The sequence below is a fragment of the Melanotaenia boesemani genome, chromosome 19 (assembly GCF_017639745.1).
Source record: "Melanotaenia boesemani isolate fMelBoe1 chromosome 19, fMelBoe1.pri, whole genome shotgun sequence".
Classification (NCBI taxonomy): domain Eukaryota; kingdom Metazoa; phylum Chordata; class Actinopteri; order Atheriniformes; family Melanotaeniidae; genus Melanotaenia; species Melanotaenia boesemani.
The window spans coordinates 24,110,870-24,127,003 of record NC_055700.1 but is presented as its reverse complement, the minus strand read 5'-3'; the positions used below and the strand labels follow the sequence as shown (position 1 = coordinate 24,127,003).

The following is a 16,134-nucleotide window of genomic DNA, read 5'->3' as shown; positions in this document are numbered from 1 at the left end:
AGACAAAACAAGTCCTAAGTTAACAGGTTTTATTTTCTATTCTCCCAGTGACTTTAAAATATTTATCAAACTTTGTATTTGTCTAATTTAACTCGTTTCATTCGGACAGGAGGCCTAAAAATGACACATTATCCATTCAGAGATTGCCTTGTTGGGCTTTGTGACATGCATCTTAAAACTGGTGCTTCAAAGGTATTGGAAAGAATGACTGGAAGATAAATCAGCTGTCCATTTCCTGTGAGGGTGCCTGTGCAACAGTTTCTAACACTGGAACACACAAACCCAGATGAAGACTCAAATGTCTAATGTTGTTCATTTATCAGCCTGTGAGAGACGAGAAAGCCGTCAGTCATACATCAAAGCCTCTTTTATTTTAAACTCTAAAATGTGTGTATCTTAGAATTAAACTTATTTTTTCTTTCATCTTCTTTCTTTCGATCTTTTTTATCCAATTAATTAAAGTTTTTATTAACTGTGTTATCACTTCAAGGTATGCAACATGCATTACATTCTGCAGCAATGTTCAGTTTGTTTTGTTAGAAAGTGAATTTCTTGCAATATAGATGAATAGTCCATGAATGTTTGAATGGGTGAATTGTGAGTAATCTATCATTCTCATCTGTGTCTCTGCAGCTTCTCTGTGGAACAAGGAGCCTCTGCAGCAGGAAAGGTGAGATTCAAATCTCTGAATGTGAACTAACTTCAGGACTCTGTTGTCTGGTGTGTTTGCTTGTGGAGTGTTTCTGAAGCGGCACAATTATCTCTTTGGCTCGCCAGTTTTCTGGTGTATTGATGTAACTGCTCATTCTGGCTGTTTGGGAATGAACAAGCTGTGCTTAGCCTTTTACCAGACAAAACATAATTTTTCTGTCTTGCCTGTCACATCGCTAACAAAGCAGGGGTCAGTTGTTTATAGATACGGCCTTTTAGTATTATATGGTTTAGTATTTTAGACTAACAGTGACATTTTTGGATGTTAGCACAGACTCTGGGGACCTGTGATGGAAAAATTTCTTAGTTAAACAAACATATAGTGTATTTCAACTGTTTTCATTTTGTCAGCATTGTCTGATTGGATCTGGTATCTGCTAAATATGTTTGTCTGTTTGTTTTTTATCATTAAGACAAGCCTCAGCACAGTTAATTACAGTTTTTATCCTCCATTAGTTTTTAGTTATTGTTTTGCTTTCGTCAGAAAAAATACTTGTTGACTTGTTTCATTTACATGCACACAAAAAATCTGATCATCATTCTGGAGTTATTAGATTATTCACATGATCATATAAACAACTTAATGTGGCATGTAATTTAATATACATACATATATATATATATATATATATATATATATATATATAGCTAGATTTATCCTCATATTGTAGGTATGCACGTAAATCTGTTTTATTTGATTCTGATTTGAATTGGTGAAGTGGCGAAAGATATATCACACCAAGACCAAGGCAAGTTCTTGCTGTATGAAAGCCAACCACCATTTTCTACTCACAGTATTAATGAAGGGCAGGAGTAGTGTGTAGTAATGTGACCAGTTAGCTCCCCTGTTAGGACAGCTAACACTACGGCCGTGAGTGTTGCCATGTTCAATAAAACAAGACCAGATGTTTTAAAGTTTCAGTCTAACGACATTACTAACATATGTACTCCAAAGGAAAATCCAGTAACAGACTGAAAACAGTAAACTATGGCTTTTCGATAGTCACATTTCTACAGTGCATTTAAACATGTTTGATCTGATAGTAAGGTTCACCTACTGAACTTTAACAGATTTTTTCCCACAAGACAACCCCTAACTATGACTAATTTGGCATCTGTCTTTCACCCTGTCTCGTCTCTGAGCTCTCTCAAGCCAGTAAATGTCAGTCCAATGTTGACTCTTTTTATCTTCCTTTTTCTCTCTTCCTTCAATAATGTCCTCTAGTGTTTCTTTGCTGAGTCAGCTACGGTGCACATTCAAAACGGCCAATGTGTTGATATCCAGTTGCTAGTGTGTAATGCAGTGTCATAATACAAAATGCTGCTGTAAAGTGATGCGCTGGGATGAAAAAGAAGCTTATAAAAATGAAGTTTCTTAGCCTTGGGATACTTGAGGCTAACAATGGCTCCAGTTATATACACAATAAATATCACTGTACCATTAAAACAAGTCAAAGGCACAGACTTTTAAAGTCAAAAAGTTATGACATACTACTTTAAAATGATCTGATTATTCACATATATCATATTTTTATGCTCATGCAAAGGGATTAAATAAAGAAAATGATTTGTTTTTAAAATCAAAACTGACTTGAAGAGTTTTCCCTTGGTAGCTGGTCTATAATGAATTTGTTAAACAGCACCTTATGTTCAGATTTTGAGCCAATAAGACCACTTTGGATTTAAGGTATCAGATTGTACTAATAGGATCTCTTAAGACTTTTTACTTTTCACTTCAAAGTTGTGCACATTACTCAGGGTAATGTGGAGAGTACAATAATGAAAGTTACAGGGTGCTGCGTAATTACCTTATACCATAAAGCTGTCATTCATTCACTCACTATAAAGTGTAGCACCGCTATCTCTAACACTGACTTTGACTGTGACTTTGCAAAGAAAAGGATGGTGTGGGAATGTCGAAATAAGAGGAAAGTTGGAAGAGACAGAAGCTGACGACAGCGAAAGAGGAAGGCGAGGAAGGTGAGAGGGAGAGTTCACTTTTCATTATGGAAGCTCTGATGGACAGTCCATCCTGCAGGGAGGCCACATGGCACCACAGTAAGGGAGAACGGGTGAAGTGATGGTGGAGGTGAGAAGTGTTTTGAGAAAAGGAAAAACACATTTTGTCCAGCGTTTGTGACTGATAAGGGTTTAAAAGTTGCATAGAGTTTATCTTGATCTGCGGGACAATACTTCCTTCAGCTTGCCTCGTTTTCTCATTTTATGCTAGAATAATAGTTTTTTTTTTAAAGTTTTAAGCTCTGTTATATCATGCAGAAAAATCTTCACCTCATTTCAGTGTTTGCATACATGCCTTGCCTTAACTGGTGATGTAGAACTGAACTAGACGACACTCAGTAAAACTTGTTTACTGCATTTTCTCCACTGACAACTTTTCATGCCACAAACTTTATCACTGCGTTTTTTTTTTAAACTCCATTTTCATGGTTGCCTGTTCCACTCCAGTGGAAATGTGTTTGTTTGGCTTTTCAGATTGATTTTGCAGTTCAAAGTGAAACCGAGGTAATGGGACAAGGATCGAGGCTGGATTTGAGCCTGTGACGGTGCAGCTCTGTGACTGGTGTTTCTGACAGAACACTTGTGTTTATTTACAGTTCTTTACATCCCCCCGCTGAGAAGTCTTTGCATCTTTATCAGGCTCAAAAGTAGATGAGCTACACTGGAAACTTGATGTGTTCTGCTGATGCAGGTCTGAATGACAACAAACAGTATCTATCTAAATAAATTATGTAAATTTCTGAAAATGCTGCATATGTTTATTTTGTGATAATGCAGCAGAACCTGTTCATCATTATCACTGGGTTAAAAGCTAAGTGCTGGATTTCTTTATGTTCATCCAGAGTGTAGTTGTTCACGAAGCATGGATAATAAAATAAGAGCCTTTATTGGATGGACATACATTCATTGGCCACTTATTTAGGTACACCTATTCTAGTGCTTGTTAATGCAAATATCTAATCGGTCAATCATATAGCAGCAACTCAATATATTTAGTCATGTAGACAAGGTCAAGATGACTCGCTGAAGTTCAAACTGAGCATCAGAATGATGGTTGTACCAACAGGACAACATTCAGATGGTGGATGCAGAATTAGGTAGAACCATCATGTTCATTATGTATTGTATTGTTGCTGACCATGACCATCCCTTTATGACCACAATGTTGCATCTTCTCATGGTTACTTCCAGCAGGATAATACACCATGTCACAAAGCTTAGATCATCTACTGCTGCTTTCTAGAACATGACAATTTTAAAATCGCTGCATTGGCTCCCCGTTTCAATTCAATTCAATTTCTTTATTGTCCCCAAAGGGAAATTGATTTCGCAGCCAAAGCATACACATAGGACAGACATCACATCAAAACATCAGCAAACAAAATCAGAACCGACGGCATATATCAAAAAGAGAGATTCTCACAATTCAAAACATTAAATGAGCTTAAAAAACATTAAATGAGCTTAAAATAAGTTAAACAGAGTCACAACTAAAAACAAAATAGAACAACTCTGTCACCTTAGGCCATTACTGTTAAGTAATTGAACAGCAGTAGGGACAAATGACACTTTAAGTCTCTTTGTCCTCCCCAAAGTGGCCTTGAAGCGACGGCCAGAAGGTAATAAAATGAACTCATTCTGGAAAGGGTGGCTCGGGCAGTCTAATATAGAACGAGCTTTCCTCAACACATTTTTATTAAAATTAGCCAAAAGACTCTCCTGCTGGGATCCAGAAACTTTGCCAGCAGCTTTCACTAAGCGACCTAAGTGGTTTTTATCTGCCAAACTAAGGCTCCCGAACCAAGCAATAATACAAAAGGATAAAACCAATTCAATTACACTTTTATAAAAAAGAGGCAACATTTTAGTGCAAACGTTAAAAGACCTCATCTTTCTTAAAAAGAATAACCTCTTATGAACCTTTTTTGAGGTTAAACTAATGTGAGACTTAAAACATAATTTGTTGTCGAAGACCACACCCAAGTATTCAGGTTTCAGGGTTGATTTTAAGGTTCTTTTAGTAGTTTATAAATGCCTTAATGGTCTTGGGCCATCTTATTTATCAGATCTTCTTTTAAGTCATGAACACTTGCGGACCCTGAGGTCCTCTGGTACTGGCCTGTTAGTTGTTCCAAGGGTGAGGACCAAGACATAGGGCGAGTCTTCTTTCCATTGTTACGGCCCTTGTCTGTGGAACAGTCTGCCATAGGGCCTCAGGGCTGCAGAGAACGTTGATGTTTTTAAAAAGAGGCTTAAAATCTACCTTTTTAGCTTAGCTTTTAACTAAATCTTCATTGGAATTATTTATTTGTGTTTTAATTTTTATTTACTTTTTATTTATGTAGTTATTTTTATCAATTTATTTGAGTTTTAGTCTCTTTTAATTTTGTTTTAATTTAGTCTCTTTTAGTCTGTTTCATTACATTACTTTTATGTATCTGTTAAATTTTATTTGATCTTAATTTATTTTACATAATTTTATTTCACATTATTTTATTTTCATTTTATTCAACTGTACTACTTCTTATTTATTTATTCATTTACTTATTCATTCATTCATTCTTAACTGTTCTTATTGTTTCTTAAGGCTGTTTAATTTTAACTGTAACTCCAGTGTTTTCCTCGTGGGGATCCTCCACGCCGGGGGTTTTGCCTACTTGGTCTGGGGGCTGCTGCTGTGGGGATTGCACCAATAGGGGTGGCTGGGGCCCTGCACTGCAGCCATTTGGCTGTGGTGTGGGCCCCGGTCTGTCCTGATGGGGATGGTTGCCGCTGTTAGACATGGGTGGACTGGCCCCTGGTGTGGATGGATCCCCATGACACTGATATTGTTTCCTCACAGCAGCATCAGGCCGGATGCTTATCACTTTTAGTATTTTATGATAACATTCAGTTCGAGACAGAAATAAGAAAATCACGTTTGTATAGAAGGGGGTGGTTATAGTTTTTACCTAAAAATAGGAACTATTTCACTCATGAGAATATATATCTGTGAGGCTGGTCTAAAGATAAAGACTTCGAATTAAATAATCAATTTAAAGATTGTGTACTGTACATGTGATGTGTCTATATCACCATAGGATGAAATCCACTGGAAACCCTTCTTGATATCCTTTTAATATGCTGGACAGTATTTCATTGTTGGTTTGTGAGTGAAATAGCAATGGTATTGTTCTGGTTACATTTAAAGTCATTTGGGGTATTGACCCTTTAAAATTCATGGAGCTCTCAATTTAAGATTGTGTGCTGTGCATGTGCTGTCTCTGTCAGCATAAGATGCTGGACAATGGTTAATCCAAATTAGGTAGTCTTAACTTAAACTAATCATACCTTAAAAATATATAAAAGCTTTATATGAAAGTTAAGGTCACTTAGGCATATTAACCCTTTGAGATTGATCTGAGCTCTGGTGCTCACTACAAGATCTCTTTCACTTCAAAGTTGTGCACACTGGCGATCCTTCCATCAATACCATTGCATCCAGTGTTAGAAGCGACTTTAAGACCATTGGTCTGTTAAGGTTAATAACTATGTATTTGCTAATAGTGTGGAAAATATCCTCATATATAAAACATTTATTTATGTATTACAAGTGTAACTTGTAATACTCATAATGACAGGATAAATTGCTGAGGATTTATTAGGACTCTTGTATTTATAAGAACTCTGTTAGCACACATCTGGGGAAATATCATGACCTGGTTTTTAACACAGCTGTCTCTCCTTGTTATTATGTGTGACAGTGAAGGCTGTCAGTATTCATAAACCAGGGGTTTTTACCTTCTCCACTGTCCTTTGGATGAACTCCCTATGGTCCCTGTTGCAGTTTGATGCAAACACTGCCTGATGGATATACACTGCCCATCCCAAAAACAAATAAAAACCACTCTTTCGCAAGCTGAGCCTAATGAATCCTGCCGTTGTGATCTTGGAATACAGCCATGCCATTGGGGAAGGTGGAAAAATCTGGTCATTCAGTGTATACAGGTAGTCAGCTGACCTAAGTTTTTGGACACATAATGTTACTGAACATAGACCTGACCAACTGCAGCAACCCCAAATCATAGACTGCCCCCACAGGCTTGTACAGTAGGCAGTAGGAATGATGGCTGCTCACAGCTGTTTAGTCTCAATCCCTTCATTTCACCAAACATTTAGCCATAATTATTCTTTTCCAACCTGGACGATTATGGTTTCCTACTATCCTTCCAGGTTTTAATAATGCATTGGACAGCTCTTAACCCAGTTTTAGTAGTTTCAGCATCTCCTTCTTTGCTTGATAAATGATAAATGGCAATAATAAATTAATCTTTTCCACGGCCACAGGATGTGTCTTTCAACATGTTTAAGAAATCAGAAGCTGCTCAATGCATCAGTTATGGTTAAATAACTTGTTGAAACATCATTCATGCAGTAATTATTCAACTGGAGGTGCTTACCTATTTGGTTGGTTAATTTCAGTCGCTTTTTTTTAGAGTGCACAAAATTTAAAGTTTTTATATATTTTAATGAAATTAAATACCTCAAAAAAAAAAAAAAAAAAAAAAAGCTAATTAGGACAACTGGAAGTGATTCTTCTCAAAATTTGATTTAGCCTCAAAATCAACTGCAGTTGCCTTGGAATTTTTTTATTTTTTAACATTTTCATGTTCTTTACAGTATATTCTTAGACACAATTGTTTATCACTACATCGGTTTAGGCTTTAACTCATGACACCAAGAGTCTACGTTTTAATTAGTTGTAAATCCCTTATATTTGGGATATTGTATAAAAGTTTACAAGCAGTTATGTTGAAAAAACATTTTCATTTCATTAATCCCTAAGGCAAATTATATAGTTGCTTTATTTTATTTTTTTAAGAAGTTAATGAAAGGATGAGAGGATATTAAGCAGAAAAGTTGTGCATGTAATTTCAGTCTCAGTCTATGTGTATTTTTTCAAACTAAATGCAGATCAAAGTACTTAAAAAAGCAATAAATAAATGAAATATGAGGAATGTTAATAAAAAAAATAGATTAATAGAACAAAACAAGTTGTGGAAAATAGTAGGATATCAATAAACTTAAAAATAAGCAGACAAATCTTTTTCTCCTGGCTCAGATAATTTGTGAAAACTTAATTTAAAGGTCAGGAATAACATTGTACTTGTTGAAGTGGAGCTGAAGAAGCCTCTGGTTGAAGAGTATGTTGTTTAAATGGTATGTGGTGAGTGTGCATATTGTCATTTTTGGTTAGATACACTCTTTCTTTATATGCTACAAATGCTATATTATCTGAAACTTTCAGATTAGTTGACCTGCTGTGTTGTAACCAGTCTGAGACAGTGTTGGAAATGTCTGGAGAATTCAGAACAGGTTAAACATTCACATTCAATATCTGACTCCAATGAATCTGTACTTATTCAGTGCTACTTGTTGAATCAGAAATGAGGAGGGTGACATCGAGGATCAAGTTAACAATTTAATAACAGATCAAAAGCAATACAATTATAGAGTCTCTGGGTTCAGAGTACATAACCAAACAGAACGTAGGTCAGGTCAAGAAGTCTGAACCCCATCCATTTCTTTTCTGAGGCTTTTAAAGAATATGGGTGAAACTTTGGGGAGGACCTTCTCATGCACACGCACACACACACACACATACACACACACACACACACAGCTGCATGCAGCTGTCAGTCAGCTGAGGTGTCTTCTATTTTGAAGGACCAGTACACCTGTGAGATGTAAAGTGTAGAAGGAGGTAGCGTAGGAAGGAAGATTAGATACAAACAAAACTGCCAGGCCATCCCACACTTATCTATCACCCACACACATTTTCCAGCAAAACTAAGCATTATTTCTTTTGCATGTTATGTCCACAATGACCACACTTTATTAAAGATATATTACAAAGTAAGATGAACAAAAAATAACTCTTCACTGGTCCTTTTATTAAGAAGCTTCCTGGTATAGTTATGAAACGATGCCGTAACAAGAATTTGTCCTATTGCTTCAATGTGTAATGTGGTGAGATGCAGATGAACTCAATAGAAGTACTGAAGACAGGATACAAAGTTTTATTGATGAGTAAATGTATTTCCTTAAAAACACATTATCAAAAGTAATTTAAAAAACTTTATACACTAGTATACAAATATATATACAGTACAAAACAGATTTGGTTTGGTCAAATCTAAAAAGCTAAATAGCTAAATTTAACAATTAAACTAAACTAATGTTTAGTTTAATTGTTTCTTTTCTTTTTTTTAATATTCTAAGTGTTTTGTTTTGAGATGTTCCAGATTATATCATAAAGTGTGTTTACTGCATGATATTCTTTTGAAAGAGATTGAAATTGATGCAATATAATTATTAAGTCCATCATAGTGTTGCTCTCCAGATCCCTCAGGTCTAGTAGTGTTAAACATGAATGTAAAGCACAGATTCTATACTTAAGCATTCTTTGGATGCCCTTTCAAAGGGAGATTTTTATCATAACAAGCATTATCTCAGCATGAGGATATTAAAGATTCCTGTCTTGGACTTAGCTGCAGAGCTGCGTAAACTAAATATTGGAGAGTTCACAGGCATCATTAGGCCAAAACATCCATGGCCTTGAATGTTTTCTGAGTATTGGATTGCAAAAGAGAAGAAATGAAATAATAGAGATCTTTTCCAATCATGCATTAAATTCCCAGAAAGAAAATTGCTTAAAGAGTAAATAAATAAAAGTAATGTTACAATTTCTCTATTAATGCCTTTATCCCTCTATCAGTGTGTGCAGATACACTCCCTGTAAAGTATTAGTCCCTTTTATGTGGTTAAGCGGTCACTCTGTTGTGTTTTGTTGTTTTTTCTTTAACTATTCTATCAATATTTCTTATCTAAGGTGAAGTAGAGCAGTTGAGGTTGGAGGAGGGGATCGAGCAATTGATCCTGTAACTACAGCAGCAGATTGACTGTTTTTATCTACAAACACAGTTTGTGAAGAGGAGGGATATTTGTCTAGCTTATCTGGCTCACCATTTACGAAAAGGCAGACCTTTGTAAATGATTTTTCTACAGCTGCCAGACTTTATCTCAAACTGTGAAATTATTATCTCAGTAGAAGAATAGAAAAATAAACAACACAAAAATAGCTCCCGACGATATAAATATATGAAAATCATAATAGTTGGAAGCACACAGTGATAAGCTGAACAGACAGCAGGAATGGGTTGTCAAAGCAGAAATCATCATAAAAATGAAAATTCATTTTAAAGAAAACATATTATTCCTTTTTCACAGGATCACACAGTGTCCTGATGTCTTATTGAAATGTCTGTGACATGTTTTGGTCAAAATAACAGCGAGATGATGCATAAAGTGGATTTTTCTGATCCTGATCTTCACTCTGATCCTCTTTTTCTTGAACCTCTTAAGTCCTTAGAGAACTGAAGGACTTAAAAACAATGGAATTACGTTACTATGACAAGAGAGGATGCAGTAAACGGCCTGAGTGTGCAGATCACACTCCAAACTTAAGCTGGGTACACACATAAAGATTATCAGGCTGTTTTTGTCCTGATTTTGTCCCTTCCCGACCAAGGAAGGCAAACGCCTGATTATCTTAAGTCTTCTAAAATTTTCCTATAAAATGATCATTTGGTCTGAGGTGTGTAAAGACCGAATTCGTCCCAACAATCGGCTCTGAAATGGGTCGTGGCCGAAAATCAGAAGTATTGAACATGTTCAATATTTACTACAAAAAATCTTCACGGTTTGGAGGAAAGCCAACGACTCCTGAGTTGTGACTTTGAGAATTGTAATGTGGAATGGAATGTAGCCAATCAGAGAGCGAGCTGGCTGGGGAGCAAGGAAGTAAATAAAGTCTGTGTTCACTCCTTCTTCAGTCTGGTATTTTTTCTGTTCTGGCTTTTTCTGTTAACAATAGTCCCAAGACCACCATCATTCCCTCGTCCTATATATCCTCTTCCATGCTGTGTGTTGTGTTTTCCGATTGTTGCTATGTTTCTTCTATGTTTTTTGCTGGTTGTTGCTATGGTTCTTCTTCTACATTTCAACGTTTGTCTGGCTAGGAGGACTAGATTGTAGATCAGTTGCGGGACAGCATTATCATGTGTGTGTTGTTCTGTGATTACATTTTCGGAGCACACCACACACAATACGATCAAAACTGATTTTTTTTATCTTTACGTGTGAGGTCTCGACCAGATAAAAAAAATCTCAGAAGATTTAAAAAATCGTTGTGTGTGTAACAGGCCTTACAGATCGAGAGATTTGCTCATTGGGTTTGGAGGCTAGCATTTGTAAGCATTTTCTTTTTTCATGGACATGAGAAAGGACAAGGCCTGGACAAGAATTTCTTTATATATAAGTTGTTAAAAGTCAAATTAAAATATAATAGCAATACTACAAACATTAATACCTCATGTGTTTCCTGCTCAGGTTGAAGGAGGAGAAGAAGCTTCCGGTGTTACCACTGCCTTGTCTGTCAGTTTAGACTACTTTATAAAAACAGCATGGCTATGTATTCATCTTTGATAGATAGGCTACAATGATATTTGATTTAGAAATATATTTGTTTCCAAAGTTATGTATTACATGTTCATTCTCACGCAGTTTGAGAAAAGGTGCTGTATGCTAATAAGTCAATGCTGCAATACGCGCTTAAATGACATTAAGTCCTCACTTGCAAAATTATTAACAGAGAAAAAACTGTTATAAGTACAGTTTCTTACACTTCATCTGAGTTTTTAAATACATTTCCCTCAAGGTTAGTCATACAAGAGATGCACTTCAGCAATGTGCAGTTAATATGTAATATAATACACTAAACTAACTTGTGACTGCACAGTCGTATGCCGACGCAATTTCTGAGCAGTCAGTGGTGCTGAATTGATGGGTCATCTGCCGTTTTTGTGCTACACATGCACAATAACCAAGGGTAGCTATTCTGACAAAATATGCCAAACCTACAGAACACTTGTTGCTCCTAACTTTTGCCAGCACATTTTTCCTGTAGATTCGATGAAGTGGAGATATGTTTGTTTGGTTCCTTGAATTATTAGATATTGAATGGATTTAAAAGGATGAAGTAGCCACAGAGTAAGGAAAAAAAAAAGAAAAACCAGGATGACAGAGTCATCAACCAAATGTGGCTCATAGTATCGATGCAACCCAAATTTCAGCTGTGGTAAACAGTAAACTTGCACCATCACGTTGACAGGACACAGCTGTTGAGTGTGATTTCAGTACCAGTCGATCTAGTCTGTCAGCAGGTCTTCTGATGCCTGCTGTCCCATTCAAGAGAACAGCAGCAACAGTTTGAGAAACGGACATTAAATATGTCTCTATGCAGCTCATCACTGACTCAACCAAAGATCAGAAAGCACATTAACTGTTAAACAGGGTATAGGAGCAATATGAATAATATAGCAGAGGATTTATAGAGCTTGTAAAAGTAACATTAAGAGACGTCAGTTCAAACTAACGTTGGCAAGCAAGAGGTTGACTAGCATGACTCCTTCCTGTCTTTTACAAAGGGCCTGGTGAGTGTGGGATTATCATACATGCCTTTCATTTCATTTTCTCTTGTCACTCAAGCAAAAAAAAGAAAAAAGGTCTGGGCCTTCATTTCAATTTTCTTTAAGTTATGCTATGACAAGATACAACAGACATGAAAAAACATCCCCTGATTAATTTTGAGATTTGTTTTTGTTCTTAACATGTTTTCTTTGTGACTAATAAAAAGAAAATGTTAAAAAATGCACATTGAAGGTGATAATTTCATGATATATTGTCTAAATGTGCATCCAAATCTTTTCAAGCTTCACCTGAAGTTTGCCTTTTAACTGGTTGTCTGCACCCTGTCCTATCCTTTGAAATCTGTTTCTCCTGAATGATGTCATCTCATTCAAACTCAGTGATTCCCTCAGTAATACAAATGTGATAATAAAAAAGAGAATTTTATGCTAAATTTTTCCACAGGGGCTTTTAATGGCTCATGCACAGTCTGATTTATGGAACATTTCATCCCAAAAAGGGCATTCCATGGCGAAATTGAGGTTTTTCTGGGTTTTGACAGTTTTGTTCTGATGTGAGAAATAAAAGATACAGATCTCCAAAATGAGCTCAGTAAAAATCTTTGACTCTAAGATGTCAACAAAATGCAGCAAGTGCTTTGAATCTGAATCTTTGAATCCGGTGTTCAGGTTTGTTTCCTTAAAATGCTTTTAAATGTGCATATTTCTGGCTATATAGTAACTCATTTCTATATTTAATCATTAAAATTTCAGAAAACATGCCATACAAAAATTTATAGTTTTAATATAAGAAATAAACTAAAACATTTTCACGTGACACCTGTCATCCTTTTTTTCCCCTTAAAGGTGCAGCGTGAAACAAAATTAAAGATCAATGACTAAAAAAAATTATTAAAAACTATGTTTCTATTGGTATCTAATCACTTTACTAAAATAACATTGATGTCGATTTGCCATGGGTTCACATTAATGTTTGTGCAGACACTTTTACTACGGTGTCTCTGAATGGACAAACATAAAAGTTACACATTTCATAACATCACATATAATTCAGTTCCTCTCCCAACATCTCAGTGGGAACAGGATCTCTCCATTACCACCGATGCAGAATTTTGGTACAAATATGTAAAAAACAAATTAGTTCACTATAAAACAGCAAACCTACAACTCAGTACATTACACAGGTAAGAAATAAAATCACTACACCAGATCAATGCACTTAGTGGACACAGCACACCACTGACCGTTATATGCATGCGTTCAACTCTGCAAGTCCAAAATCATCTAACTGGTGTACAGTGCCACTGGTCACCTATCACATATATTAGGCTGCCACATCCCGCTATCCCCACAGCTCTGCATATTAGGAGACAAGTCATCCATACAATTACAGTCACATTAAGACTGCACTGTTCACAGCCCCATCTGTCGCCAAGAAAACATCATGCATAGTAAATCCTGTTCCAACAGGATTTGGTCCACATTTATAAATAAATTCATAATTACAAAGTTCTGATAATTCCACTCCATAGCATCTCTTTTTGCTTTTCCATCCTTTTCTTTTGTTTTCTCTTTCCTTCCCCCTTTTCCAAAATGATGTCATCAATATCATCATTAGACAAACACGCACATACAAAAAACACACACACTCAAATACACATGCACACAAAAAGAAGAACTAAGCATTGATTTACTATAAAAATTATGTTTAGTATTGCTTAGTGTTTATTTCTAATAATGCCTGTGACCATGGAATGTGCAGTGTCCTTGGTATTTGTTAATAATCTCCAGCATCTTCATAACTCTTTTGAACGAGGATATTTTATTTTATTGTTTTTTATTTTATTTTTATTTTTTTTTGGTTTTTTGTTTTGTTTTTTTTATGACCATGTGTTTTGCCTTTATGTTAATAAAAAATGTTTCTGTTGGTATCTAATCACTTTACTAAAATAACATTTATGTCTACTTGCCATGGGTTTACATACATGGCAGCTGCCATATTGCGCCACCATTTTTACTACCGTGTCTTTGAATGGATAAACAACTCTGTGTGTGAAGGGATAACCCTCTGAGCTTTAAAACTGCAGCACCAGCTTTGTTTGATAGACCCTAGAGCTCAGTTTAAGAAAATTAAAACCTTAAAAGCCACATACAAGAAGAAAGTACGCATGCACACAACGTTGAAGTAGTTACCTGTAGTGGAATCATCGCTTTATCTGAGGCCACTGGATCCACTCACAGATGAAAACATGTTTATTTTTGGCCATGACAGCCACCATCTAATCACAGCTGTGCTTGATGTTTGAAGTCATTTCTATGCTCATCTTTACAAGTAGATGTATGTTTGACACACTGCACCTTTAAATGAGTTTTTCTGGACTTGTTTTGCAATAGAGAAGTCACCAAAATCTGAGGTAAATGTCAGAAATCTATAAGGCTGGAGGCTCGTTAACACTGTGGATACAATGTGCATGTTTGTCAAGTAAACACCGTGCTTCCTCAATAATCAATGAACTGCCCGCGGCTAATATTCCAGTAGTGTGTATTTAGATCAACTGAAGAAAAAATAAATAAATGTAGCTATTCACCGCCAGACATGAAGTCAATCCATTAGTGCCCTAAAGTGCATTTACACTGACCATCACATCAAACATTAAAAAACCATCAAAATCTCTCATGAAATGCCAAATCGATAGATTTTTCTAGCTAATTATGGCAGTATAAGCTACTCTTATTCCTTCTGAGCTGGTTTGTCAGTGGTCCTTCTGAAAGTCATGTCTTGATTTAATCCTTACGCTTCTTTATAGAAACATGCTTTGGTTTAAACAGCTTTTAAGCATTATTCTCCATTTCTATTCACATCCCTAAATACTCTCACCTATGGCTCCAGAAAGGTCAAGACAGTGCCGATCGAAACGCTTGAAATCAAGGAATCGGCATTTTACAAAAAAACAGGTTAATTTAGGGCAGCTCCATCCATTCAATAATTTTCTGTGCTTATGCTCCGTGCTGATCAGCCCTGCAAAAGTGAAAGAACCACATCTGCTGTTTAGGTGTGTCCCAGTTTCAAAGACACTGAAGTTTTTTCATATAAAAACCACCAGTGTGTAGAAAGTGACTCCAGTGACAGTTTCTTTGTAACCTTTAATACTAAACACCATAAAGAAAAAAGGAAAAAGAAAAACAGCAAAAACCTCATACAAAAGCTTCTTTTGCTTTGCCTGTGACTCAGCCAGCCTTATTCTGTAGCTGCAGGACAACAAATGATTCAACTGTACTTCCACTCTCCAAATTGTCTTCACACATTATTACATTCATTGACAAAATTACCACCGAGTTTTGGTAACATTCCTTAGTCCTACTTCTTTTATTTATCATAGATTTCTGTGCTGGTTAATTTGGTCCTATGCATATTACAGGAAATGCGGCATAATCCTTGTATTAAGTCACATGACCTTGCAGCAAAGAGAGTGTTGGTCAAACACCCAAAATAACTAATGTTGTGCAAGGAAGATGTTTGAGTATTTTCACAGTTTAGATGTGAGTTCAGGCACTGAATACCAACAAATAGGGTTGAGTTATGTGATGGCATAATTCTTTATACATTATCCAACAGATTTATGCCTTAAATTGGAGAAACCCATCAGTTCACTTTTCTGACAGTTCTAAAAAGCAGGTATTTTTAACGCAACATGAGTCTGGGAACAGCAGAACAAGGTGAAGGAAGTTGAAGTCGGCCAGGCTTGGCCAAGAAAAACTGTTAAAAATGACTTAAAGAATTGTAAAGCAAGGAAACTGGATTGCACTAATAGTGATTTAACACAGATTTTGTCCTAAATAACACTTTCCCACTCAGCTATTGATTTAGTTTGTATTG

At 36.0% G+C, this 16,134-nt stretch overlaps 1 protein-coding gene across 3 annotated transcripts in view; it reads left to right on the top strand.

Annotated features, from left to right (window-relative positions):
• Positions 1–16,134, top strand: part of whrna (whirlin a) — a 199,929-nt gene that overhangs the window by 148,485 nt on the left and 35,310 nt on the right. For all 3 annotated transcript variants that reach the window (XM_041969776.1, XM_041969777.1, XM_041969778.1), the window contains exon 5: positions 634–670. In XM_041969776.1, coding sequence (XP_041825710.1) covers positions 634–670 — 37 coding nt within the window. The remainder of the gene's footprint in view (positions 1–633; positions 671–16,134) is intronic.